The following is a 25,590-nucleotide window of genomic DNA, read 5'->3' on the forward strand; positions in this document are numbered from 1 at the left end:
TAATTTTATTCAACTTTATTCAACAAAAATTTATAATGTATTTCAATGGGGAGACCCTTCAAATCCTCATTCAACTTACTCATTTTTAAACTCTTACTACTTCCACATACATTGACATAGAGCCACCATTCAAACTTTAAAACGAAGACAAGACATTCAACTATTCAACTTGTATTTATCTTTTCAATATCTATTATACTTTTTCTTCAGTTCCAGTTTAAGTTTCATGATGTTTTTTCACCCGTTTCAGAGTTTATAATGGGTGTGTATCAGAGGCGGAGCCAGACATTGTAAACACCCGGGGCTTAGCCCTAAAGGGTAATATGCGTGCGGGGGGGGGGGTGGAAATGACAAAAAAAACCTGCTGTGAAGTTGAAGATTTATTAGGCTGTGTTGTAAGCTTAAAAAAAAAAAACATAATATGAGAAAAAAAAATATCACATATGTAGCTTAAAAACAGTTTTTTACTTAAACAGCAAGGCAGAACAAAATTAGGGCTGTTTCAAGATACGGGGACTAAACCCCATTTCAACCACACGCAGAACTGATCCAGAATGAAAACAGTAGAATAACAGTTCAAAATCAAGACTACTTCAGGACTTAACCAACAAAGAACCAAAATCAAAACTAGAAGACGGTAGCACTGAAAATCATCACAGATCTGCACTACACTGACAACACCTCTTTATTGTGGTAACATGAGATTGTATCTGCGAGGCTTGAGTTTTGCAAACCTATCAATGACATTTTCAGGGTCAACATTATCCAAGTACTCCTTTTCAATAGATAATATGGCCAAATCATTCAGCCTCTCTTGTCCCATGGTTCTCCTTAGCCACATGTGGAGACGACGCAAGGCACTAAAAGAGCGCTCACAGCTGCAGCTACTGACAGGAATGGTTAGTGCAATTCTAAAGATGACCTTCAGAGTTGGGAACATGTCCTCGTCAAGCAAGTGGAAGGCAGTTGTGATGTCGCAAATGTCCTCTTTTTCCATTTTTCTTTTCATGAAGTTTTTTGCCACAACAAGTTCTTCAGGCTTTATTGTCACATGGTAGTGTGCCGCAATGGGTTTTAAGGCATCTTCGGAAAGGAATGTTGGGGAGGATGGATTGCATGCCTGAATGCCCTCCATTATTTTCTGTCCTGCCCCAGAAAATCTGTCTGCTAGCTCCTGCAACATTCGGTCCAAACAAGGAAAGAATATCTCGTACCTAAACTCTGCTGAGCTTGTGAGATTTGGTGTTGCACCACAGCTGGACTCAAGTACAAATCCTTCAAGTCTTTTCTGTTTGTGTCTTGCCCCCTGAGGAATCTGGATGTTGTAGCTTCCACAAATGTCCATGGCCTTCTCAAATATTTCCTCAGCAGCAGCCTCTGTGCGCAGTTTACTCAGTGTATCAACTACCGACATCTTGTACTCCACAGCTTTGCCCATGTCTAGCCTTTCTCCCTGCAGGTAGCGGTGCAGGCCTTCAGTGGTGCCAAGCAGCTGTGAGAACATGATTAACATGTACACAGTCTTGGGTTTTGACAGCTTGGACAAGATCCCTTTAGCAATAGGAGTGTTTGTGGCTTCGAGAGTTGCTAAAACTGCAGAAATGTTGTTGAGAAGGGCTTTGATGGAATTTACTTGGCAGGCCCATCTTGTGTTAGAGAGCTGAACAAGCTCAGATGCAAACAGTCCAAGGTCCTTTTGCAGTTCCTTAAACTTTGTGTGGTTTACCAGGGAGGTGTTAAAAAATGTGTAGACATTTTCCAAAAGTCCAAAGAAGTCAGAAGCAGCTGGAATAGCCTTGCATGTATGGCAAAGGACAAGGTTGAGCTCATGTGCATAGCAGTGCACATATACTGCTTCAGGGTGTCTCTGTCTGAAACGGGCCTGCACACCACCCACAGCACCACTCATGACAGATGCCCCATCATAGGATTGAGCAACACAAATTAAGTCACTGAGCGTGTGATACTGCAACAGCTCCTCAATAGTGTCTGTAATGCACTGTGCATCAAACCTTTCTAGTTTCCGTAGACCAAGAAAACATTCTTTGACATGGCCTTTACATGACACAAAACGTACACACACTGCAAGCTGCTCCGTGTGCCCATCTCTAGCCTCATCAGCCATAACAGAGTACATCTTAGCTTCCTTCATCTCTTTAACTATATTTCCAGTTATTTCATGTGAAATACTGGTTATCATATCATTTTGTGAAAAATGAGACACATAGGTAGTATGTGAGACAGGACTGTAATTTTTCAAAAATGGATCAAATGTTTTCAGCAGCTTCATGCACTCAAGGAAGTTCCCTTGATTATGACTGGTGGATTCCTGCTCATCGTGGCCACGGAATGGTATTCCTTGTTTTCCGAGGAAACTTGTTACAGCTAAGATCCTGTGGAGATACTGTCGTCTCTCTGAAATCTGTGCTGCGCTTGCTGATCTAAGTTGCTCAACAACGTCACCTTGGTTTTTTGTGGTCTTACAGCTGTGCCAGCAGATCATAGAAGACGAATGGCTAGAACTCTTTTCGTGCTCCCTAAAGGCATTTAAAGCCCTCTTCCAATTGCAGAACCCTGAATGACTGAGGCCATCTTTTTTTAAAGTATTCTGCTTCCCAAAAATGCGACATGAAAAACAGAAAGCCAAGTTCCTCACAACAGAATACTCCAGCCATGTAAACTGTTCAAACCAACTCTTATTAAACGCCCTCTGCTGACCTCCAAACTGGCTCAGCGGATATTGTGGGAGGACATTTTGTCTTGGACCACTTTCTAGAGTTCCTAAATCATCTCCTGCTGCTCCTTCCAGTAAACCTCCTTCAGCTGTCCTTAACGATCCACCTGCTGCTTCCTGCTGTGATGCTGTTGTGTTTTGGTTTTCTCTTGCTTTCCTGATTTCCCCTGACCTCTCTGAATGATCAGAAAGAGAATCATTACTAATTAATGATCCCTCTGTATTTGTCTTTGTGAGTCACAAGTTTGTGCCATATTATTTTTAATTCTACCAAAGTACTCTATTTAGATTCAGAAAAGTTTATATAACTAATTAGCCTTGTTGTGCAAATAAGTTTGCATAACTTAATAAATATAGAATTTGAAAAATAACAAACCTAAAAAGATACACTAGGTACTAGATATGTGTTCTGATGTTTTGGCAAACAACCATTTGACTAACATGTCTGTCTCACCTGGTTCTTGTTCCATTTCTCTTCTGTCCTCATTCTCCTCTCCATCTCCCTCTCTCACCCTCTCTCTCCCTCTTTGTGCTGACAATCAAACCAAACACCAACATCATCAAATATACAGTTGAAACCAGATATTTACATGCTCTTCAGATAAAAACACAAACACTTATTTAAGGTAAAACCTCAAATTAGACTAAATGTTTAATTTATATTTGTTAACTTTAAGAGTAAAGAGAGAAACTATCTGTATTTCTTAATTGCAAATGACACCCAAATTGTATTCAAAATTGAGCCACACTTATGGAGCTCCACAGTTCTTTTCCTGGTGTTTTGTTGACATCTCTTGATTTTCCCATGTCACAGAAACAGGCTCTGTGTTTTGCCTTATATGCAGCTGTGCCACCAATTTACTCACATGGACTCTACTAACCTATCAGAAGCTTCTTCAGCTCAGAATGGAATCGTCTGGAGTTTTCTTATTATTTAACAATAAACTTAGTGTACATGTACTCCTAAATTTGATGAAAGTGATAATAAATAGACAGATCTCTCTCTCTTTATTCTGACATTTAACTAATTCAGAATATATTTCAATATTTATCTAAAACAAAAGTTTACTCTAAATTGATGTTGTACAGTAAAAATGTTTTATGTTTTCTCCCTAAAGTGTAAATATCTGGTTACAAATGTGAATATCCTGCTGTGTACTGAAATCCCTCTTGTTTTGCATAGAAATATACTGAACAACATACAAAGCATAATATATAAAATAACATTTACCTGAGTTTTTTCTTTGAAAGAACCCTCGAATGTCCATTTTTATATTTCAGTGCATTACTGAAACCGAATTAGTCGGGGAGGGTAAGAACTGAAAATATGAAATAAACACACGTAAGCTAAGACTCTCTAAAAAATAGCATTTGTTCGGCTTTTCATTTCACCGTGTGTTGATTCACTTGAAGAGCAAATAACGTAATATTGGTCAAGTGATCAGTTTCATATCAATCTTTCGTGATGCACCGTCATATTTACATTATTTGTACGGTACGAATGATTTGCTTTGGTACCTGGTCAAACTTAAGCTCTCCTCTGTCTGCCTGGCTCCGTCTCTCAGCGCACTCACGAGCAGCAGCTGCCCCGCCCCCTCGCTCAGTCGCTTAGTGCCTGAGCTTGGATCATACCAATATCAGGGGGGGGGGGGGGGGATTCACGCACAGTCGTAAATTCCCACAGTGTGCACTATGTGCTTCGAATATTGTGTGTACTTTTTGTTTTATACAGTTGTCAGCCAGGCATCTAACTATGAAAAAATTACACTCCAAAATACCCCGGGCTTCTGACAAAACAACCCGGGCTTAAGCCCCGTAAGCCACCCCCCCGCTCCGCCCCTGGTGTGTATGGGACGGAATGTTGGGGCTAGAGTGAGGCAGCTCAACTGCTAGAGTGAGAGGAGCAAAAAAATTAATCTTAAAATCTTTTTTAAAACTGCTGCTGTGTCCACAGCGTTTGTTCTACAGGTATGATTTTACCCTCAAAACGTAGCCATGGCTGTCCTCTTTCATCCAATGTGTTTACTATTGTCCTAGGTGTTATGGTTCTTTCATAAATGTCACCAATGCACAGCCTCCTCCCTCCAACTCTTCCATAGACTCTAATGTTAAAATGGCTCAGAAGGTTCGTTTGAAAATCAGAAGAGCATGGTGTCTTTCCACTGTCACCACGTCCATATAATAAACTCCACAGACATGAAAACTGAGAATTTGGTAGACTAGACATGGCTGTCGCTCACGGTGAAAGAATTTTGTCAATACGTCCTATACTTTTCATTTGGGAAGAATTTGTTTGGGCCTGACTTTTCTGTTCATTTTAAGCAGCAAAAGTGAGGTGCATGTCTGTGTCCGTGTGTATGGAGCCATTGGGTGCAGTCACTATAGCAACCAGGCTCACACCTGCCTGCTTGACGAGCTCTCTCTCTCACTCTGCCAAGATTCATCTGAAACACTTCTCTTTCAACTGCTGCTGTGTCCACAGTGTTACAGCCATCATTTTACCCTCAAAACGTCGCCATCGTTGTTCTCTTTCCAACATCTTGTCTTTCAAAGCTCAGAGATGTAAACTTTTTAAACTGTGTGGATCCAAGTGGAGGGATCACATTTGAGTCATTCAGTGATTCAAAGAATATGACCTTTTAATATTCTTTCAGATGTTTTCTGACTCTAAATGTTCTTTTCTCATTTCTTAGGTTTTTCTAATTTACATTTAAAACATTTTCAGCTTTTTTCCAACTTCTTCTTCTGTGTAACCTTCAGCTTTTAGCAGTTCAGCACCTTTGTTTTCAGGTTAAATTCGTTTTTTTTTTGTTGTTTTTTTTAAATCTCATTCAATATTTTTAACTCAAAATTCAGCAATTAATTCATTTCAGTGCATACATTCAGATTCAAGCATTCACACTGCAGTTTCTTCAGAAAATGCACTTTCTAGTTAGTGTGAATGCTTGAAAAGCATTCACAGTATTGTTATTCTAATCTTTATTATTATTAGTGTGAATGCTTGAAAAGCATTCACAGTATTGTTCTTCTAATCTTTATTAGTGTGAATGCTTGAAAAGCATTCACAGTATTGTTCTTCTAATCTTTATTCTATTTTTTTATTTATTATTATTCTGTATTCCGTACGTTTTTTGTAATCTATCTCCTTCAAAACCGTTCAACTTAGAAAAACCATTCAAACACCGTTAGATTCCTATTCTTTTGGACAACATTGCTTCTATTTTTCTCATTTTTAACATTTATATTTTTAATTTTATTCAACTTTTTTCAACAAAAATTTATAATGTATTTCAATGGGGAGACCCTTCAAATTCTCATTCAACTTCCTCCTCTTTAAACTGTATCTACTTCCACATACATTGACATAGAGCCACCATTCAAACTTTAAAACGAAGACAAGACATTCAACTATTCAACTTGTATTTATCTTTTCAATATCTATTATACTTTTTCTTCAGTTCCAGTTTAAGTTTCATGATGTTTTTTCACCCGTTTCAAAGTTTATAATGGGTGTGTATGGGACGGAATGTTGGGGCTAGAGTGAAACAGCTCAACTGCTAGAGTGAGAGGAGCAAAAAAATTAATCTTAAAATCTTTTTTAAAACTGCTGCTGTGTCCGCAGCGTTTGCTCTACAGGTATGATTTTACCCTCAAAACGTAGCCATCGCTGTCCTCTTTCATCCAATGTGTTTACTATTGTCCTAGGTGTTATGGTTCTTTCGTAAATGTCACCAATGCACAGCCTCCTCCCTCCAACTCTTCCATAGACTCTAATGTTAAAATGGCTCAGAAGGTTCGTTTGAAAATCAGAAGAGCATGGTGTCTTTCCACTGTCACCACGTCCATATAATAAACTCCACAGGCATGAAAACTGAGAATTCAGTAGACTAGACATTGCTGTCACTCACGGTGAAAGAATTTTGTCAATACGACTTTTACTTTTCATTTGGGAACGATTTGTTTCGGCCTGACTTTTCTGTTCATTTTAAGCAGCAAAAGTGAGGCGCATGTCTGTGTACGTGTGTATGGAGCCATTGGGTGCAGTCACTATAGCAACCAGGCTCACACCTGCCTGCTTAACGAGCTCTGCCTGCCACTGTACCAAGATTCATCTTAAGCACTTCTCTTTCAACTGCTGCTGTGTCCACAGTGTTACAGCCATCATTTTACCCTCAAATTGTCGCCATTATTGTTCTCTTTCCAACACCGTATCTTTCAAAGCTCAGGCATTTAAACTTTTTAAACTGTGTGGATCAAAGTGGAGGGATCACATTTGAGTCATTCAGTGATTCAAAGAATATGACCTTTTAATATTCATTCAGATGTTTTCTGACTCTAAATGTTCTTTTCTCATTTCTTAGGGTTTTCTAATTTACATTTAAAACATTTTCAGTTTTTTTCCAACTCCTTCTTCTGTGTAACCTTCAGCTTTTAGCAGTTCAGCACCTTTGTTTTCAGGTTAAATTCGTTTTTTTTTTTGTTTTGTTTTTTAATCTCATTCAATATTTCTAACTCAAAATTCAGCAATTAATTCATTTCAGTGCATACATTCAGATTCAAGCATTCACACTGCAGTTTCTTCAGAAAATGCACTTTCTAGTTAGTGTGAATGCTTGAAAAGCATTCACAGTATTGTTATTCGAATCTTTATTATTATTATTATTATTATATTTTATTTTTCCGTACGTTTTTTCAAAGCCTACTCCTTCAAAACCGTTCAACTTAGAAAAACCATTCAAACACCGTTAGATTCCTATTCTTTTGGACAACACTGCTTCTATTTTTCATATTTTTAACATTTATATTTTTAATTTTATTCAACTTTATTCAACAAAAATTTATAATGTATTTCAATGGGGAGACCCTTCAAATCCTCATTCAACTTACTCATTTTTAAACTCTTACTACTTCCACATACATTGACATAGAGCCACCATTCAAACTTTAAAACGAAGACAAGACATTCAACTATTCAACTTGTATTTATCTTTTCAATATCTATTATACTTTTTCTTCAGTTCCAGTTTAACTTTCATGATGTTTTTTCACCCGTTTCAGAGTTTATAATGGGTGTGTATGGGACGGAATGTTGGGGCTAGAGTGAGACAGCTCAACTGCTAGAGTGAGAGGAGCAAAAAAATTAATCTTAAAATCTTTTTTAAAACTGCTGCTGTGTCCGCAGCGTTTGCTCTACAGGTATGATTTTACCCTCAAAACGTAGCCATGGCTGTCCTCTTTCATCCAATGTGTTTACTATTGTACTAGGTGTTATGGTTCTTTCATAAATGTCACCAATGCACAGCCTCCTCCCTCCAACTCTTCCATAGACTCTAATGTTAAAATGGCTCAGAAGGTTCGTTTGAAAATCAGAAGAGCATGGTGTCTTTACACTGTCACCACGTCCATATAATAAACTCCACAGGCATGAAAACTGAGAATTAGGTAGACTAGACATTGCTGTCGCTCACGGTGAAAGAATTTTGTCAATACGACATGTACTTTTCATTTGGGAAGAATTTGTTTGGGCCTGACTTTTCTGTTCATTTTAAGCAGCAAAAGTGAGGTGCATGTCTGTGTGCGTGTGTATGGAGCCATTGGGTGCGGTCACTATAGCAACCAGGCTCACACCTGCCTGCTTAACGAGCTCTCTCTGCCACTGTACCAAGATTCATCTTAAACACTTCTCTTTCAACTGCTGCTGTGTCCACAGTGTTAAAGCCATCATTTTACCCTCAAAACGTCGCCATCGTTGTTCTTTTTCCAACATCTTGTCTTTCAAAGCTCAGAGATGTAAACTTTTTAAACTGTGTGGGTCCAAGTGGAGGGATCACATTTTAGTCATTCAGTGATTCAAAGAATATGACCTTTTAATATTCTTTCAGATGTTTTCTGACTCTAAATGTTCTTTTCTCATTTCTTAGGTTTTTCTAATTTACAATTAAAACATTTTCAGCTTTTTTCCAACTTCTTCTTCTGTGTAACCTTCAGCTTTTAGCAGTTCAGCACCTTTGTTTTCAGGTTGAATTCGTTTTTTTTTTTGTTTGTTTTTTTTTTTATCTCATTCAATATTTTTAACTCAAAATTCAGCAATTAATTCATTTCAGTGCATACATTCAGATTCAAGCATTCACACTGCAGTTTCTTCAGAAAATGCACTTTCTAGTTATTATTATTATTATATTTTATTTTTCCGTACGTTTTTTCAAAGCCTACTCCTTCAAAACCGTTCAACTTAGAAAAACCATTCAAACATCGTTAGATTCCTATTATTTTGGACATGACTGCTTCTAATTTTCTCATTTTTAACATTTATATTTTTAATTTTATTCAACTTTATTCAACAAAAATTTCCCATGTATTTCAATGGGGAGACCCTTCAAATTCTCATTCAACTTACTCATTTTTAAACTCTTACTACTTCCACATACATTGACATAGAGCCACCATTCAAACTTTAAAACGAAGACAAGACATTCAACTATTCAACTTGTATTTATCTTTTCAATATCTATTATACTTTTTCTTCAGTTCCAGTTTAAGTTTCATGATGTTTTTTCACCCGTTTCAGAGTTTATAATGGGTGTGTATGGGACGGAATGTTGGGGCTAGAGTGAGGCAGCTCAACTGCTAGAGTGAGAGGAGCAAAAAAATTAATCTTAAAATCTTTTTTAAAACTGCTGCTGTGTTCACAGCGTTTGCTCTACAGGTATGATTTTACCCTCAAAACGTAGCCATGGCTGTCCTCTTTCATCCAATGTGTTTACTATTGTACTAGGTGTTACGGTTCTTTCATAAATGTCACCAATGCACAGCCTCCTCCCTCCAACTCTTCCATAGACTCTAATGTTAAAATGGCTCAGAAGGTTCGTTTGAAAATCAGAAGAGCATGGTGTCTTTACACTGTCACCATGTCCATATAATAAACTCCACAGGCATGAAAACTGAGAATTAGGTAGACTAGACATGGCTGTCGCTCACGGTGAAAGAATTTTGTCAATACGACTTTTACTTTTCATTTGGGAACAATTTGTTTCGGCCTGACTTTTCTGTTCATTTTAAGCAGCAAAAGTGAGGCGCATGTCTGTGTACGTGTGTATGGAGCCATTGGGTGCGGTCACTATAGCAACCAGGCTCACACCTGCCTGCTTAACGAGCTCTGCCTGCCACTGTACCAAGATTCATCTTAAGCACTTCTCTTTCAACTGCTGCTGTGTCCACAGTGTTTGCTTTACAGCCATCATTTTACCCTCAAATTGTCGCCATTATTGTTCTCTTTCCAACATCTTGTCTTTCAAAGCTCAGAGATGTAAACTTTTTAAACTGTGTGGGTCCAAGTGGAGGGATCACATTTTCTTCATTCAGTGATTCAAAGAATATGACCTTTTAATATTCTTTCAGATGTTTTCTGACTCTAAATGTTCTTTTCTCATTTCTTAGGGTTTTCTAATTTACAATTAAAACATTTTCAGCTTTTTTCCAACTTCTTCTTCTGTGTAACCTTCTGCTTTTAGCAGTTCAGCACTTTTGTTTTCAGGTTAAATTCGGGTTTTTTTTTTATCTCATTCAAGATTTTTAACTTAAATTCAGTAATTAATTCATTTCAGTGCATACATTCAGATTCAAGCATTCACACTGCAGTTTCTTCAGAAAATGCACTTTCTAGTTATTATTATTATTATATTTTATTTTTCCGTACGTTTTTTCAAAGCCTACTCCTTCAAAACCGTTCAACTTAGAAAAACCATTCAAACATCGTTAGATTCCTATTATTTTGGACATGACTGCTTCTAATTTTCTCATTTTTAACATTTATATTTTTAATTTTATTCAACTTTATTCAACAAAAATTTATAATGTATTTCAATGGGGAGACCCTTCAAATCCTCATTCAACTTACTCATTTTTAAACTCTTACTACTTCCACATACATTGACATAGAGCCACCATTCAAACTTTAAAACGAAGACAAGACATTCAACTATTCAACTTGTATTTATCTTTTCAATATCTATTATACTTTTTCTTCAGTTCCAGTTTAAGTTTCATGATGTTTTTTCACCCGTTTCAAAATTTATAATGGGTGTGTATGGGACGGAATGTTGGGGCTAGAGTGAGACAGCTCAACTGCTAGAGTGAGAGGAGCAAAAAAATTAATCTTAAAATCTTTTTTAAAACTGCTGCTGTGTCCGCAGTGTTTGCTCTACAGGTATGATTTTACCCTCAAAACGTAGCCATGGCTGTCCTCTTTCATCCAATGTGTTTACTATTGTCCTAGGTGTTATGGTTCTTTCGTAAATGTCACCAATGCACAGCCTCCTCCCTCCAACTCTTCCATAGACTCTAATGTTAAAATGGCTCAGAAGGTTCGTTTGAAAATCAGAAGAGCATGGTGTCTTTCCACTGTCACCACGTCCATATAATAAACTCCACAGGCATGAAAACTGAGAATTCAGTAGACTAGAAGCTGCTGTCGCTCACGGTGAAAGAATTTTGTCAATACGACTTTTACTTTTCATTTGGGAACGATTTGTTTGGGCCTGACTTTTCTGTTCATTTTAAGCAGCAAAAGTGAGGCGCATGTCTGTGTACGTGTGTATGGAGCCATTGGGTGCGGTCACTATAGCAACCAGGCTCCCACCTGCCTGCTTAACGAGCTCTCTCTCTCTCTCTCTCTCTCTCTCTGCCAAGATTTATCTTAAACACTTCTCTTTCAACTGCTGCTGTGTCCACAGTGTCACAGCCATCATTTTACCCTCAAAACGTCGCCATCGTTGTTCTTTTTCCAACATCTTGTCTTTCAAAGCTCAGAGATGTAAACTTTTTAAACTGTGTGGGTCCAAGTGGAGGGATCACATTTTAGTCATTCAGTGATTCAAAGAATATGACCTTTTAATATTCTTTCAGATGTTTTCTGACTCTAAATGTTCTTTTCTCATTTCTTAGGTTTTTCTAATTTACAATTAAAACATTTTCAGCTTTTTTCCAACTTCTTCTTCTGTGTAACCTTCAGCTTTTAGCAGTTCAGCACTTTTGTTTTCAGGTTAAATTCAGGTTGTTTTTTTGTTTTTTTATCTCATTCAAAATTTTTAACTCAAAATTCAGCAATTAATTCATTTCAGTCCATACATTCAGATTCAAGCATTCACACTGCAGTTTCTTCAGAAAATGCACTTTCTAGTTGGCTCAATGACATTCCCCTGACAGAGGAGAATATGTGCACAATGCATAAATAAATACATGCATAAATGCTGAAAGATAATTTCCTATAATATTGTCTTCCAGCTGCTTGAAGAGAACATCATCACTTTTGTGAAGAATGAGCTTAAAAGGTTTCAGAGGATTCTGCAGCGTTCCACCTGCCCAGAGAAGGACAGCGAGGATGAGGATGTGTTAGCTTCTAAGGCTGAAGAGCAGACATGGAGCACCAGGGAGGCTTTTGTGAAGATCACACTGGACTTTCTGAGGGTGATGAACCAGGAGGAGCTGGCTGTCTGTTTGCAGAGCAGTAAGGGCACTCCCACTGATGCAAAGTAGGGCTGGGCGATATGGCCTAAAATCCATATCGCAGTATAGGTTGAAGCATGTGCGGTAACGATATATATCACAATTTATTTTCTTCTGTATACCGTATTTTCCGCACTATAAGGCGCACTTAAAGTCCGTAAATTTTCTCAAAAATCAACAGTGTGCCTTACAATCCGGTGCGTCTCATGTATGAATTCTGGTTGTGCTCACTGACCTCAAACCGATTTCATGTGCTACACGGCACTCAAAAATCTGTCAAAAATGTTGTAGTACGACTTTGGTAAGCTACGAAGCCGCACTGCTTGATGGATTGTTGGAGCATTACGGCTACTGTAGTCAGGAGCCTCGCAGAGTAATCTGGGTCCTAAACTCCGTCCACTTTAGGTCCCAAAGTCAAACAAACACTGCAGCATCACTGAGAGTTAAAAACTGTCTAAATTATTTCACCTTTAATAAAATGATCAGTGTTGCTGCTTTACCAGGTGTAACAATTAAGTTTAACATCCAGGCATCCATGAAAACAGAATTTATTAAATTCAACAGCGTTAGAAGTTAGCAGGAAGTTAGCTCGCTAGCTTCCACCTAAACATGCAGTGATGTTTGTAGGGTTACTGAAGTTGGGCTAGCTGGTATATAATGATGTGCTACGTGATTGCTAGCGACACAACTATGTTAGCATATATAGCAGATATATATATATATAAACACAGTGAAGCTGGAGGATGAACGCTAACTTTTTTCCAATCGATAAAAATTAACATGAGGGTTCCCGATGGTTAGGGACAAATGCAATCGCATGGCAGGATGCTCTAAATGGACCAAACTTCAGTCAGGAGAACAACTGAGATAATCCATCCACAATACGAGGTTAGTCATTAATATACTGCAACAACATGGGAATAGAGCAGCTGCCAGAGAATTCAGCATTAATGAATCAATGGTACAGAAGTGGAGGAAGCACAGTTTTTGGCTTTCCTCATATTCCAAAAGTGCTTCATCTCTTCACTATTACTGTCGCTGGCATAATTTGCAGATGATTTTTCTTGCAGCTGCTGCAATGCTTTTGACCAAAACAGGCACTTGATGACATCATCAGCATGCACTATCGCAGTAGAGCGGTATAGTCAAAATCCCTACCGTTGGTCAAATTCATATTGTTTCTACCATATACTGTTTATACCGCCCACCCCTAATGCAAAGCCTCAGTCTGTTGTGGGTGCACGTAGTCGTGTACAACGACTGGGATATGACACTATAACCCAGTGATTTCTCTGCGGCTAACATACTATTTAATGAGTCTAAAAATAAGAAATCATCCACACGGTTAGTCATTGTCTGTACAAACATTACAAGTATATTTAAAAGTACTTGATGAGTCAATGTGACCTTTATTTCACAAAGCAAGTCATTAAGAAACGATTCTTGTTGTGATTTGGCACTGTATAGGTAAAACTGAATTGAATTAATTCCGCAGTGGAGGCATTGCTGAGCAACTTGGGCTTCTTATTTTGCCCAGTGATATTTGGCATACAGACTGAAGCAGCCAGCCCAAGAGAAGCACAGAGAAGCACAGAGAAGCACACAGCTGTCGTGGTTATCAAACAGATTATATTTTATCCTCTGCTAGAAAAGCCTCATATTTAAAATTTTGACCAGCTGTTCATTGTTCTGAAATTTTAACACCATCTCATTTGTTTTTTGTCCAACAGGAGTGGGTGCATCCATTTGCCAGGATAAACTCAAATTAAATCTTAGAAGGAAGTTCCAGCATTTGTTTGAGGGAATTACTAAAGTAGGAAACCCAACACCTCTCAATCAGATCTACACAGAGCTGTACATCACAGAGGGAGGGACTGGAGAGGTCAGTGACGAACATGAGGTCAGACAGATCGAAACAGCATCTAGACGACGTGCGAGGTTAGAAAAGACAATCGCCTGTAAAGACATATTTCAGCCGCTGCTGGGAAGAGATCAACCAGTCAGAACAGTGCTGACAAAGGGAGTGGCTGGTATTGGGAAAACGATATTAACACAAAAGTTCACTCTAGACTGGGCAGAAGGCAAAAACAACCAAGATATCCAGTTTACATTTCCATTCACTTTCAGGGAGCTAAATGGATTAAAGGAGGAAAAGTTCAGCTTGGTAGAACTCGTTCATCTCTTCTTTTCTGAAACAAAGGGTGCAGAATTTTGCAGATTTGAAGACTTCCAGGTTGTGTTTATCTTTGACGGTCTAGATGAGTGTCGCCTTCCTCTGGACTTTCAAAATAATAAGATCCTAACTGATGTCACAGAGTCCACCTCAGTGGATGCACTGCTGACAAACCTTATCAGAGGAAAACTCCTTCCATCTGCTCGACTCTGGATAACCACGCGGCCTGCAATGGCCAGTCATATTGATCCTAAATGTGTTGACGTAATAACAGAAATCAGAGGGTTCACTGACTCGAAGAAGGAGGAGTACTTCAGGAAGAGTTTCAGGAATGAAAAGCAGGCCAGCAGGATCATTTCCCACATTAAAGCATCACAAAGCCTCCACATCATGTGCCACATCCCAGTCTTCTGCTGGATCACTGCTACGGTTCTGGAGGATGTGCTGAAAACCAAGAAGGGAGGAGAGCTGCCCAAGAACTTGACAGAGCTGTACATCCACTTCCTGGTGGTTCAGGCCAAAATGAAAAAGGTCAAGTATGATGGAGGAGCTGAGACAGATCCACACTGGAGTCCAGAGAGCAGGAAGATGATTGAATCTCTGGGAAAACTGGCTTTTGATCAGCTGCAGAAAGGAAACCTGATCTTCTATGAATCAGACCTGACAGAGTGTGGCATTGATATCAGAGCAGCCTCAGTGTACTCAGGAGTGTTCACACAGATCTTTAAAGAGGAGCGAGGACTGTACCAGGACAAGGTGTTCTGCTTCGTCCATTTGAGTGTTCAGGAGTTTCTGGCTGCTCTTCACGTCCATCTGACCTTCATCAACTCTGGAATCAACCTGCTGGAAGAGGAGCAAACAACCACTCAGATGTCAAAGCCTAATCAATATGAACTGAAACTCTTCTACCAGAGTGCCGTGGAACAGGCCTTACAAAGTCCAAATGGTTACTTGGACTTGTTTCTACGTTTCCTTTTGGGTTTGTCACTGCAGTCCAATCAGACTCTCCTACAAGGACTACTCAAAGAGACAGGCGTAAACTCACAGATAAACCAGGAAGTAGCCAAGTACATCAGGGAGAACATTGGGGAGAATCTGTCCCCAGAGAGAAGCATTAACCTGTTCCACTGTCTGAATGAGCTGAACGACCACTCTCTAGTGGAAAGGATCCAACAGTCGTTGACATCAGGAAATCTTTTCACGGTTAAACTATCCCCTGCTCAGTGGTCTGCTTTGGTCTTCATCTTACTGTCTTCAGAAAAAGATTTGAATGAGTTTGACCTGAGGAAGTACTCTGCTTCTGAAGAAGGTCTTATGTGGCTGCTGCCAGTGGTCAAAGCTTCCAGTAAATCTCTGTATGTTCATGCACGACCAGATAAGTCACTGTCACTTTAAATACTGTAAAGAAAGAGAAAAAATGATTAACTTCCTACTTGTTTTTTTCCTTACCCCATCAGGATGATTGGATGTAACCTTTTGAGCAGAAGCTGTAAAGCACTGTCCTCTGTTCTTAGCAAGTCCTGTAGTTTAAAAGAGCTGGACCTGAGTTACAACAACCTGCATGATTCAGGCATAAGGACAATGTTTGCAGATCTGGAGAAAAACTTTAAACTTGAGGTTCTCAGGTTGGTTTCAGAATTTTTACACTAAAATTGTATTATTTAAATATATAGGTTAGAAAATGAAACAGGGAAAGTCAGGAAACTGTTGATCTCCATAAGTTCATATGTGTATTTTCATACTTACCATTAATTTTTAGTGTGATGGCTGCACACTGAGACTCTTAAACTTTCAGCTGGATCCATTTAAACATTAAAGGCCACTCTGTGCTTTCAGGTCTAAACTTGGCCCCATAATCTAATAATGGCCAGATCAAAGTAAAAGCTTTACTCAGTGAATATTCTTGGTGCTAAATAGCATACAAATAGACTGATGATTATTTCTAATCCACGTTCTTTTGCTGCAGTTCGCACAATTTACAGGTCACACAGACAGACAGACAGACAGCCCAATAGATAGATTGATAGCTTGATAGATTATCTTAGGAAGAAGAAAAACATAGATCTTATTTTTTCTTAAAAGAACCACTGTATTACAGCAACCAAAAAACGTGATTCAATAAATCAAAATCTAAATTTTATATAATAAGAAGAATTCATTTCTGAAAAAACAAACAACAACCCCAAACAAACGCTGAATTACAGGTTTAATGTGGGTTCTTTACCTTTAACAGAAAAACACAGTAAATGGGGACATCAAGAGCTCAGAATAATCAATACTTAAATGTAATTGTATTTAATTAAATATAATTAAAGTATACATCTCAACAGGAACACTGAAATGAGGGGACTTCAGTTAATAAAATCAAATAGTGTTAAAAAAAATGGCTAGATTCCCTGTTAGTGGTTTTAAAATAAATGGAGGCTGTGCTCTTCAAGATCATGTCCCTTAAAGGTCCGATGGTGTAATGTCCAAATACCTCGGAACAATTATAGATTCCAAACTGAACTTTGAAACAAACTGAGAAGCTTAGTCATGTTTCACAACGCTGTCTTATTTCCACCTTAATAAACCATGATGATTTCATTTAACATGATTTTAAATCAAATTGTGAAACAGAGGAGGCATTTTTGGTTTTATTTATTTCTTCATTATGCAATATTATGCTTTTCTGTTATCTCTGTTTGTATTGAAAATGTATAGTGTCGATGAATGACACCATAGTAACCTGAACCTACCCCTGAATGAATAAATCTATATTCAAATATTTTTCAATAATTCTCATTAGTACGAGCTGAAATTTGTTTTTTTTTTTTTCTGTATTTTTTTTATTCCACATTTCTGATGAATGCTCAATATTATGTCTTCAGGCTAAATGGCTGCGAGCTTTCATGGAGAAGCTGTAAAACTCTCTCCAGAGTTCTCAGCAGTCAGTCCTCTACTCTGGAAGTGCTGGATCTAAATAATAATGAGTTGACGGATTTAGCAGTCACGTATCTCTTCACGCCACTTGAGAGTCAACTGTGTACACTGAAGATTGTCAGGTAAGAGCTTTTCAACAACATGTGACAACATTCATATTCAAATCAGCACTTCTGAACCTGTGGTGCCTAACATTCAGAATCTGAAGGGTCTAGTTTGTCCTGAAAATTCTATTTTGCTGGATTTCTTATAAATTTTACTGAATTCTTTTTTTTCTTCAGGCTGGGTGGCTGTAGCCTGTCGAATGAAAGCTGTGAAGCTCTTGCTTCAGTCCTCAGTTGCCAGTCATTCAGTATGATAGAGCTGGACCTGAACAATAATGACCTGCAGGACTCAGGAGTGGCGCTGCTGTCTTGTGGATTGAAGAGTCCTCAGTGCAAACTTGAAACTCTCAGGTTAGATAAGAATATGCTTTCGTTTTTTGTTATTTCAAGTTTTTTAATGTTGTCATATCACACATTTTCTACAGTTAATGCAAAATTTCAAACAGATAAACCCAATGATGTTGAAATGTTTACAGCTTGTCAGGTTGTCTGATAACAAAGAAGGGTTGTGCTTCGTTGAGCTCAGCACTGAGTTCAAACCCTTCTCATCTAAGAAAGCTGGATCTGAGTTATAATCACCCAGGACCCACAGGAGTGACGCTCTTCTCTGCTGCACTGCAGGATCCACACTGCAGATTGGACTCTCTAAGGTAGGAAGACAGGTGCTCGTAACCTTATTCAAATTAAGACTTCAGAAACCAACCTATGGATACTACAAGCAACCTGTCAGTCACATGTAAAAACATTTTTGGTTACCCTAACTGGAGCAAGAGTGTACAAAACAAACATCATGTTCTATTTAATACAAGTGACTGAGGCAATAAACCCATCAGAAAAGTCTTTACCAAGGTCAAACAATACCATAGCCACCCACTCAATCCAGTTCAGTTCAACTTTATTTACGTAACCCCAAATCACAACAACAGTTGTCTCAAAGCGCTTCATATTGTAAGGTGAACACCCTACAAAAATCAAGAAACAAACCCTTATTGGCAAGCACTTGGCAACAGTGGGAAGAAAAAACTTTAACTTTAACAGGAAGAAACCTTCAGCAGAAGCAGGCTCGGGGGAGGCGGGGCCATCTGTTGGGGTGAGGGGAGGGAGACAGGACAAAGACACGCTGTGGAAGAGAGCCAGAGATGAATCATAACTAACCATTAAATGCAGAGAGGTGTATAAACATTTAGAGATTTGGAAGAGGGGAGTGAAGAAGCCCACGGAGGCCTCGGCCCATTGCACTGTAACTAAGGGAGAGTTCGGAGTCACCTGATCCAGCCATTAGTTTATGCTTTAGCAAAAATGAAAGTTTGAACCTTAATCTTCAAAGTCGAGAGGTTGTCTCTCTCTCCCAAATCCACAATTCGTTCCACAGAAGAGGGGCCTGAAAACTGAAGGCTCTGCCTCCCATTCTACTTTTAAATACTCTAGGAACAACAAGTAGGCCTGCAGAGCGAGAGCCAAGTGCTCTAATAGGGTGATATGGTACTACAAGGTCATTAAGATAAGATGGGGCCTGATTATTTAAGACCTTGTATGTGAGGAGCAGGATTTTGAATTCTGGATTTAACAGGAAGCCATTTTGGATTAGCTGAAGGCTTTTCAGGGAGTTTTTAGGACTTCCTGATAATAATGAATTACAGTCGTCCAGCCTGGAAGTAATAAATCAGATTTTTTTAGAGGACAGAATACTGTTCTGAGATGCAAATTTTTAGCTAGTCAAGCACATCGTGTCTTGCTTATCCTCCAAACTCAGCTAAACAAAACCAACGAATGTATGAAAACATTTTCATGTCTCTTTGTTTGAATTATTATTCCAGGCTGGACAGCTGCGGAGCTCAACGATTGAAACCAGGACTGAGGAAATGTAAGTGTTTTTAGCTTGATTAATGAAGCTAAAATGAGCTTATATATATATATATATATATATATATATATATATATACATACACCGAGTGTCATTCATCTAAAGAAAAGACAGATCTATGACCTGGACTTTGTGAAGGTTTAAATACATTTATGATCAAACTTGATTATGTAGAGTTTGTATCATTTCTTTGATGCCTACCAAATGTCTTTGAACTCTGTTAGCTCACAGTTAAAAGATTTGTTTCATGTTTTAGCACCGATGTGTTGTTATCACATTTCTTAATATTAAGTTGGCAAAAAGATTTTACCTTTTAAGATTTTATGCCTTAAACTTGCTGACTTGCAGTACATTTACTAATTGTTTATCTGAAGCTGTAGTATAAAATAATTTGATATAACAATGGATTAATTTGCTCTGGGTCATGTGATCTGCGTGGTGATGCAGTCATGTGATGTGACTGGCATCAGTGCTTGGCTCTGTGGACGGTTCTGACGGTTCTGTTTTCATTTTGATCTGCCGTCAGACGCCTGTGAACTCAAAATGGACCCGAACACAGTACACAGGAACCTTTACCTGACAGAAAACAACATTGTGACAGATGACGACGAGGAATGGCTGTATCCAGATCACTCTGAGAGGTTTGAGTGCTGGTACCAGCTGATGTGTACACGTGGCCTGACTGGTCACTGTTACTGGGAGGTGGACTGGAGTGGGCTGGTATCTATAGGAGTGACTTACAGAGGGATTAAAAGGAGTGGTGATGGTATTGACAGTCGTATTGGTGGGAACAACATCTCCTGGAGTCTGGACTGTTCTGCTGACAATTATTCTGCATGGCATAATAACTCAGTCCGGATCATAGATAGCCCTGCTCCCTCCACTGAAACGAACAGAGTGGGAGTGTATTTGGACTGGTCTGCTGGCACTGTATCCTTCTACAGAATCATTTTTGATACACCAACACACATCCACACGTTCCACTGCAGCTTCACCGAACCTCTTTATCCTATCTTCAGGATACGGTCAGAGTTCACCTATGGTGTTTACAACTCTGTGTCTCTATGTCAGATGGATGCAGAAGACTAGAGACAAACTGCTTTCCTTACACGTTTATTTGAAGCATTTTATAATTTGAAGATAACTGACAAACATGGACTATAATGGACTATAACAGACACAAAGTTTTACATCTTGGTTTGGCAGCTGCAAGTCCTGTAAGAAGCAACAACTGAATAGCATTGTTAAGACTGCCAGGAGGATTGTTGGTGCCCCTCTCTCGCCTCTGGAGGAGATCTACAAACAGGGCCGCATACACAGAGCTATCTCCATCATCAGAGACCCCCACCACCCGTCTCATGGCCTGTTCTTCCTCCTGCCGTCTGGCAAGAGGTACAGGAGCATCAGCTGCAGAACCACCAGGATGCTGGAAGGCTTCTTTGCACAAGCTGTGAGACTGATAAATGGACTGTGCCCCCTCCCCATCCACTCAGCTACTCACACAGCTACACTGTAAGATCCACAATCGGACTGTGATGCCCCCTATCTGCACACACACACACACACACACACACACACACACACACACAATATACTCCCCAGATACACACACTACTTACTTTAACAACCCCCTTCTGTGAAAGGGCTGCTGCTACCTGTATGAGTGTGACTGTTTAGACTTGTGTTTGTTTTAGAATTTAGATTTTATGTTCTTTATCCCCATTTATTGTTACGATTTTTTACTGCTCTTTTTAAAACTTTTTCTTTTTTAAATTGTATTGACTATTGCACTGTAGAGGCTGGTGAGAAACAGTATTTCAGCCTGGGTAACACCAATGACAATAAACGTGAAACTAATAGACTATAAAGATGGAAAATTAAGGAGAAGAGCATTACAGGACATCCAGGCCTTTATACGTTTAATACATGCCTGTATTGCTGTTTGTATCACTTGGCTTCATGTATAAATAAAGAGAAGGGTATTATCTGCACTGTTTTCAATGACACAGCCTAAGGGAATCATGTATGCTATAAAAACTGTTGGTCGTAGCAGAGAACCTAGTGAAACTTCACACCAACTCTTTTGAAGAAGAGGACTCCCTATTTACTTGAATAAACTGTAAATTATCAGATCGTTATGATTCACTCATGTGTAGCTTAAATGCTGAAATAAATCTGTCTTGGACCATTGTCAGAGCTGTTTGTTGCTGTACGTCTTATTTGCTAAATGCAACAAAATATGGTATTACTCTAATGACATGGCAAAATTAAAATACTAAATAATCATTTTTAAAAATCCATTGCAGAGAAGTTACATTTGGTCAAAGATTTAAATTATTTCCACTTATTAGTGATACTGAAGGACCCGTCCCATCCTGGCAACAAACTGTTCCAACTTCTGCAATCTGGTAGAAGGTTCCGCATCTTCTGGGCAAGGACAGAGAGACTCAAGAGGAGCTTCTATCCCCAAGCCATCCGTGCCCTAAACACACACACCCGCCCTCTCACATCATCTATAATTGACTGAGTCAGGACTCTTCCAGACACTAAACCAAGGCACAATGTACATTTCAATTCCTTTAATTTTAAATATGTTTATATTGTCTATCCTGTAAAATAGTCAGATGTCTATTCATATTAATGTACAGAATTCACCTGCTTGCTGCTACTACTGCACATTCACCCAGTGTATATACTATATGTGTATGTATATGTATATATATATATATAATGTTCTTCCTCTACACCCCCCCCAATTTTTGCACATGTCGAGGAGCGTGTCAGGCTACATTTCACTGTGTGTTATACTTGTATAACTATGCATGTGACAAATAATAAAGAACCTTGAACCTTGAACCTTACAGTGAAGGCTGTTTCATCTCATTGTAAGGCTTAAGAACGTGACACATCAGCTTATTGATATTTCTAATAAATAGACATTATTTTGGTAGGTCGCTGACCCCTGCTGTCTCAGTCTGCTTTGCCACTGATGCAGTGGACAAACATGACAGGCAGGGGGCGCTGAGGTAGAACTTGAAACATTTTAACAACAATAAAAAGATGCACATTTAACACGATCATTTCAAACCATGTGACATTCAAACGGTGATTGGTTACATTCAAAGGTTGGAATTTACCTTTAAAACAAGGAAATAAAACTAAGGTTACAACGTCATCAAAGCTGTGCGTTACAGAGCTGATTCAGTCACAGTCCTCATAAGTTTTATTTCCTGTTGAAATGAAGTCAGAGCAGACAAACACGGGCTGATCCCGACATCGACGACAAACTGCTCGTCGTATTCATTATTTTGAAAGGTTTGACCGGAACAGCCTTCTTGACCGTGGTTAACCCGGTGCGGGTCTGACGTGAGTGCGTCGTTTGTGGAGTGTTTGGCTAACCCTCACTCGGGGCACAGAGTGTAACTCTGCCGGTGGAGGGGGCTTTTTCTACCGTCAGGCTAGCCGAGAGCCGTCGGAGCGGAGGCACACCGGGGAAAGACGACGAGACGGGTCCAGGTGCTGTTTACCGTCCAACAAACCCGGGATCGTTTGTGTTGCAGTGGCGCTTTCCTGGTGTTTCCTGTGGTAAACGCGTGTGCTCTGATGTTTCACGGTAAGTTGGTGCGAAGCCCCGGTGCCTGTGCTCCTCCACCATGCCAGACTCCACTTTAAAATCTTCCCATTTAAGGAGCGCTTGTTGTAGCACAAGAAGTTCACGCGCGTGGCGCAGGAGACACGAAAGTCTGCCTGTTTACGGCTCTTCTCGGATGTTCCCAGTGGTTCACAGCTGGAGGGGTTTATTCGCCGAGCTAACACTGAACGACTTCTTTACTGAGCACGTTTACAGACGGACGACGTCCGTGGCTGGTTTGTGACACAAGGATCACAGCAGGCGTGAAAGGCAGGGTTTGCATGTAGGTGCTGAGCTCTGCTGTGATGTGTGGTTTGGACAAAGAGACTGAAGATGCTCACGTTTTCACTGGGCGTGATGGACAGGGTTGGAGGCAGAGAGGGTTTGGACATGTGCAGTGGAGGGACACCGAGCTGCTGGTGACTCTTACAGAGAACAGCAGAAAGAAGACAACGGGGTACAATGACTGAATGCACTGACATTGAAATATGCAAACATAATGGCTTTATTCAGCACAGCTTCAGTAATGTTTAGCTGTGGGCTTTGGGGAGGCCAGTCCCTGACTGATTTATATCCAGGGTTGGTTTTGCTGCACAGTCCAAACATGAAGGTGCTTCGATCATTTGGTGACTCTAGATCACCCTGAGGTGGATCAGTGGAAGATGATGGATGAAAAAATGATTTATTAGTTTTGTCTGACCATCTTCCCTCTGAATGTCCCATTTAACACTATTATAAAAGAAAACCATCAAAAGGAGCCAGTCTTCACATTAGAAGGCCAAGTCCTCTCCATCTGTGCTGGGGAATTTCATGTTGTTGTGGACGGTCGTCAGTTCTGTTGTCCCAAGGTGCTTTATAGAGTAAGATAGAGGGAACCCCGGTCCCTTGTGACTTGGTGACAGTGGGATAAAAGACGTCCCCTTTATCAGGTCGGTCTCTGGTGGAAGCAGGCTCGGTGCCGTCTGCCACAGCAGGCTGGAGAAGTAAAGAGAAGACGTGAGCAACGCTGAAAGGTGTTCCTCTGTACTGAAAGGGTTTTGGGATACAGTTGTTGCTTTGCTGTCTGCACACACATGCTGTATATTATTGTCTGAAGAGCAGCTGCTGCTGAGTACAGCAGTCTGTGTGCAGCGAGCCTCTCAGATCATGCACTCTGATTTTGTTGGTAAATGCTGGATTGCCCTCACTCTGTAGGACTGCAGTCGAACCGCTTCAGATGGGGGCTGGCAGCAAATCCCGTTCACCATTTTGCAACTAAGTGAGTCCCTTTGCATGGAGGAGAATCCAGTAGTGGAAACAGATGTGCGCATTCATTGGAGAACCAGGCGAGCTCAATCCAGCTGTGAAATGGAGGATTAAAAGGCAAAGCACTTAGTAAGTCCTTCACACAGAAAATATCATATAAAATATAGAAAGTGACACGTGCAAAAGTAATGTCCTGTTTTAATGAAGGGGCATGGCAGAGACGTGTGGCTGTGCAAGCATTTTAGGCATTCAAACGGAGGGAAGCGTCTCTGCAGCAGTGACAAAGTCCTGGTCTGGGGCTCAGGTGGACCTGCATTCAAAACAGGTGGAAAAGACTGCATCAGGAACACTTTGGAAAACAGCAACCGCAGCTGCCCCCACTCACGTACGACGGGATGAAGTGAAGCAGAGAACGGTCCTGTGCTCTGACTCTCTGGCTTAAAGAGGAGAAGTGGCGATCGTGGCTCAAGAGTTGGGAGTTCGCCTTGTAATCAGAAGGTTGCCGGTTCGAAGCCCCAGCTCAGACAGTCTCGGTCGTTGTGTCCTTGGGCAAGACACTTCACCCGTTGCCTACTGGTGGTGGTCAGAGGGCCCGGTGGCGCCAGTGTCCGGCAGCCTCGCCTCTGTCAGTGCGCCCCAGCTGTGGCTACAATGTAGCTGCCATCACCAGTGTGTGACTGGATATGTAAAGCGCTTTGGGGTCCATAGGGACTAGTAAAGCGCTATATAAATACAGGCCACTTTTATTAGCACACAGTTTGACACCAGCTTCGGTGGGGGTGGGGTCTCAGGCGGGGGCACCTATAACATTATGCACATATTCCAGCAGCACAGCTCTGTAGGATCCATCCTGTCATCCACTGAAAACACTGAATTATAAAAAGGAAAAATGATGGAAACATCAAACAGCTGATTACAGCACAACATGTAACGTGTCCTGATCATTGGGTTCTGCTTTTTCTTTACAGTGTTGCAACTTCTGTAATAAATCACGTGTGGTTGGCAGAGGTTCGCCGTCTTCATCCCCACAGTCTGATCATGTTTGTAGCTTATACATTTGAAATAGCTTAGGCTTTTAGCAGAGCGTCAGCTGGACCCGTGTTGTTGCAGGTGATGTTGTGCTGCTGTTAAACTGAGGGTTTGGGATGAATGTGCCTCTCCACATGCTGTTGAATCTTCCTGTTTCTATGCAGGACTCGTCGCTGTGATCTGATGATGGGACAGGGTGCTGCTGGGAGTGACTGCAGCCCTGGAGGCTGATGAATCTGCTCCATCAGCCAGTCAGGATGCACATAGCTTCAGTCGGGGTCAGCAAGTTCTGCTTCCTGTTTTCTCTCGCGTTCTGCGGCCTCCTGCTCCTGCTCATTCCAGCTCTCCGGCCCCCTGCACGCCAGGTGGAGCTGCCTAAGCCCC

General features: G+C 40.2%; 3 protein-coding genes across 6 annotated transcripts in view; 2 read left to right on the forward strand and 1 right to left on the reverse strand.

Annotated features, from left to right (window-relative positions):
- Positions 1–21,497, forward strand: part of LOC146702441 (protein NLRC3-like) — a 56,590-nt gene extending 35,093 nt beyond the window's left edge. For 2 of the 3 annotated variants that reach the window (XM_085465314.1, XM_085465315.1), the window contains 8 exons: positions 12,017–12,239; positions 13,969–15,766; positions 15,869–16,036; positions 17,282–17,455; positions 17,615–17,788; positions 17,914–18,087; positions 19,255–19,301; positions 19,828–21,497. In XM_085465314.1, the coding sequence (XP_085321440.1) occupies positions 12,017–12,239; positions 13,969–15,766; positions 15,869–16,036; positions 17,282–17,455; positions 17,615–17,788; positions 17,914–18,087; positions 19,255–19,301; positions 19,828–20,390 (3,321 nt within the window). In that variant the 3' untranslated portion in view covers positions 20,391–21,497. The remainder of the gene's footprint in view (positions 1–12,016; positions 12,240–13,968; positions 15,767–15,868; positions 16,037–17,281; positions 17,456–17,614; positions 17,789–17,913; positions 18,088–19,254; positions 19,302–19,827) is intronic. The other variant, XM_085465316.1, reaches the window with a different exon arrangement.
- LOC146702444 (zinc finger MYM-type protein 1-like) lies at positions 340–2,279 on the reverse strand. The gene has a single exon (XM_085467183.1). It carries the CDS (start codon positions 2,198–2,200, stop codon positions 686–688), a length of 1,515 nt encoding a protein of 504 aa, XP_085323309.1. The 5' UTR covers positions 2,201–2,279; the 3' UTR covers positions 340–685.
- An 845-nt stretch (positions 21,498–22,342) lies between the features above and the next one.
- The window catches only part of rfng (RFNG O-fucosylpeptide 3-beta-N-acetylglucosaminyltransferase), a 19,199-nt gene continuing 15,951 nt past the window's right edge, over positions 22,343–25,590 (forward strand). The window contains exons 1-3 of one of the 2 annotated variants that reach the window (XM_085465322.1): positions 22,343–22,914; positions 24,127–24,306; positions 25,371–25,590. The exon at positions 25,371–25,590 is cut by the window's right edge and continues 341 nt beyond it. In XM_085465322.1, coding sequence (XP_085321448.1) covers positions 25,437–25,590 — 154 coding nt within the window. In that variant the 5' untranslated portion in view covers positions 22,343–22,914; positions 24,127–24,306; positions 25,371–25,436. The remainder of the gene's footprint in view (positions 22,915–24,126; positions 24,307–25,370) is intronic. The other variant, XM_085465321.1, reaches the window with a different exon arrangement.

Source organism: Copadichromis virginalis, linkage group LG8, assembly GCF_057382275.1.
Source record: "Copadichromis virginalis isolate Kocher_CV1m ecotype Utaka linkage group LG8, C_Virginalis_male_GT1.1, whole genome shotgun sequence".
NCBI lineage: Eukaryota > Metazoa > Chordata > Actinopteri > Cichliformes > Cichlidae > Copadichromis > Copadichromis virginalis.